At 73.6% G+C, this 607-nt stretch overlaps 1 protein-coding gene across 1 annotated transcript in view; it reads left to right on the plus strand.

The window, feature by feature from the left end:
- The window catches only part of RAB5B (RAB5B, member RAS oncogene family), a 1,247-nt gene extending 647 nt beyond the window's left edge, over positions 1-600 (plus strand). The window contains exons 3-4 of the mRNA XM_035313267.1: positions 6-99; positions 341-600. Coding sequence (XP_035169158.1) covers positions 6-99; positions 341-456 — 210 coding nt within the window. The 3' untranslated portion in view covers positions 457-600. The remainder of the gene's footprint in view (positions 1-5; positions 100-340) is intronic.
- Positions 601-607: the final 7 nt, after the last annotated feature.

Below are 607 nucleotides of genomic sequence, written 5' to 3' on the forward strand. Positions count from 1 at the left end.
TGCAGGAGGCGCAGGCCTACGCAGACGACAACAGCCTGCTGTTCATGGAGACGTCGGCCAAGACGGCGATGAACGTCAACGACCTCTTCCTGGCCATCGGTGAGCCTGGGGGGGCTGCTGGGGGGAGCCGGGCTGCGTGGGGCAGAGCTCCCGGGGGTCCTGCCCCACGGGGAGCAGGGGGGACCTCCCGGGGGGACCTCCCGGGGGGGCTTTTCCCCCCCCTCTGGGAAGCACGGGGGCAGCCGGGCTGTGCTGAGGTGTGCCCGTGCGGGTGCGTCCCCGCGGTGCTGAGCGCCTCCTGACGTGCCCCCCCCCCCCCCCCTGGGGCCCCCCCCCCCAGCCAAGAAGCTGCCAAAGAGCGAGCCCCAGAGCACGAGCGGCGCGGCGGGGAGGAGCAGAGGCGTGGACCTTCACGAGCAGAGCCAGCAGAACAAGAGCCAGTGCTGTAGCAACTGAAGGGCGGCCGGCGGCAGCGGCCCGCGGGCGAGGAAGAGCGAAGCCGTTAACGTCCCGTCCCCCCCCCCTCCCGGTCCTCCACGCCCCCTCCGTACCGGCACACCGAGACCCGTCGGAAGCAGCCATCCCCCCCCTCCGCCCCCCCCCCGGG

This window comes from Oxyura jamaicensis (genome assembly GCF_011077185.1).
Source record: "Oxyura jamaicensis isolate SHBP4307 breed ruddy duck chromosome 33 unlocalized genomic scaffold, BPBGC_Ojam_1.0 oxy33_random_OJ69714, whole genome shotgun sequence".
Lineage (NCBI taxonomy): Eukaryota > Metazoa > Chordata > Aves > Anseriformes > Anatidae > Oxyura > Oxyura jamaicensis.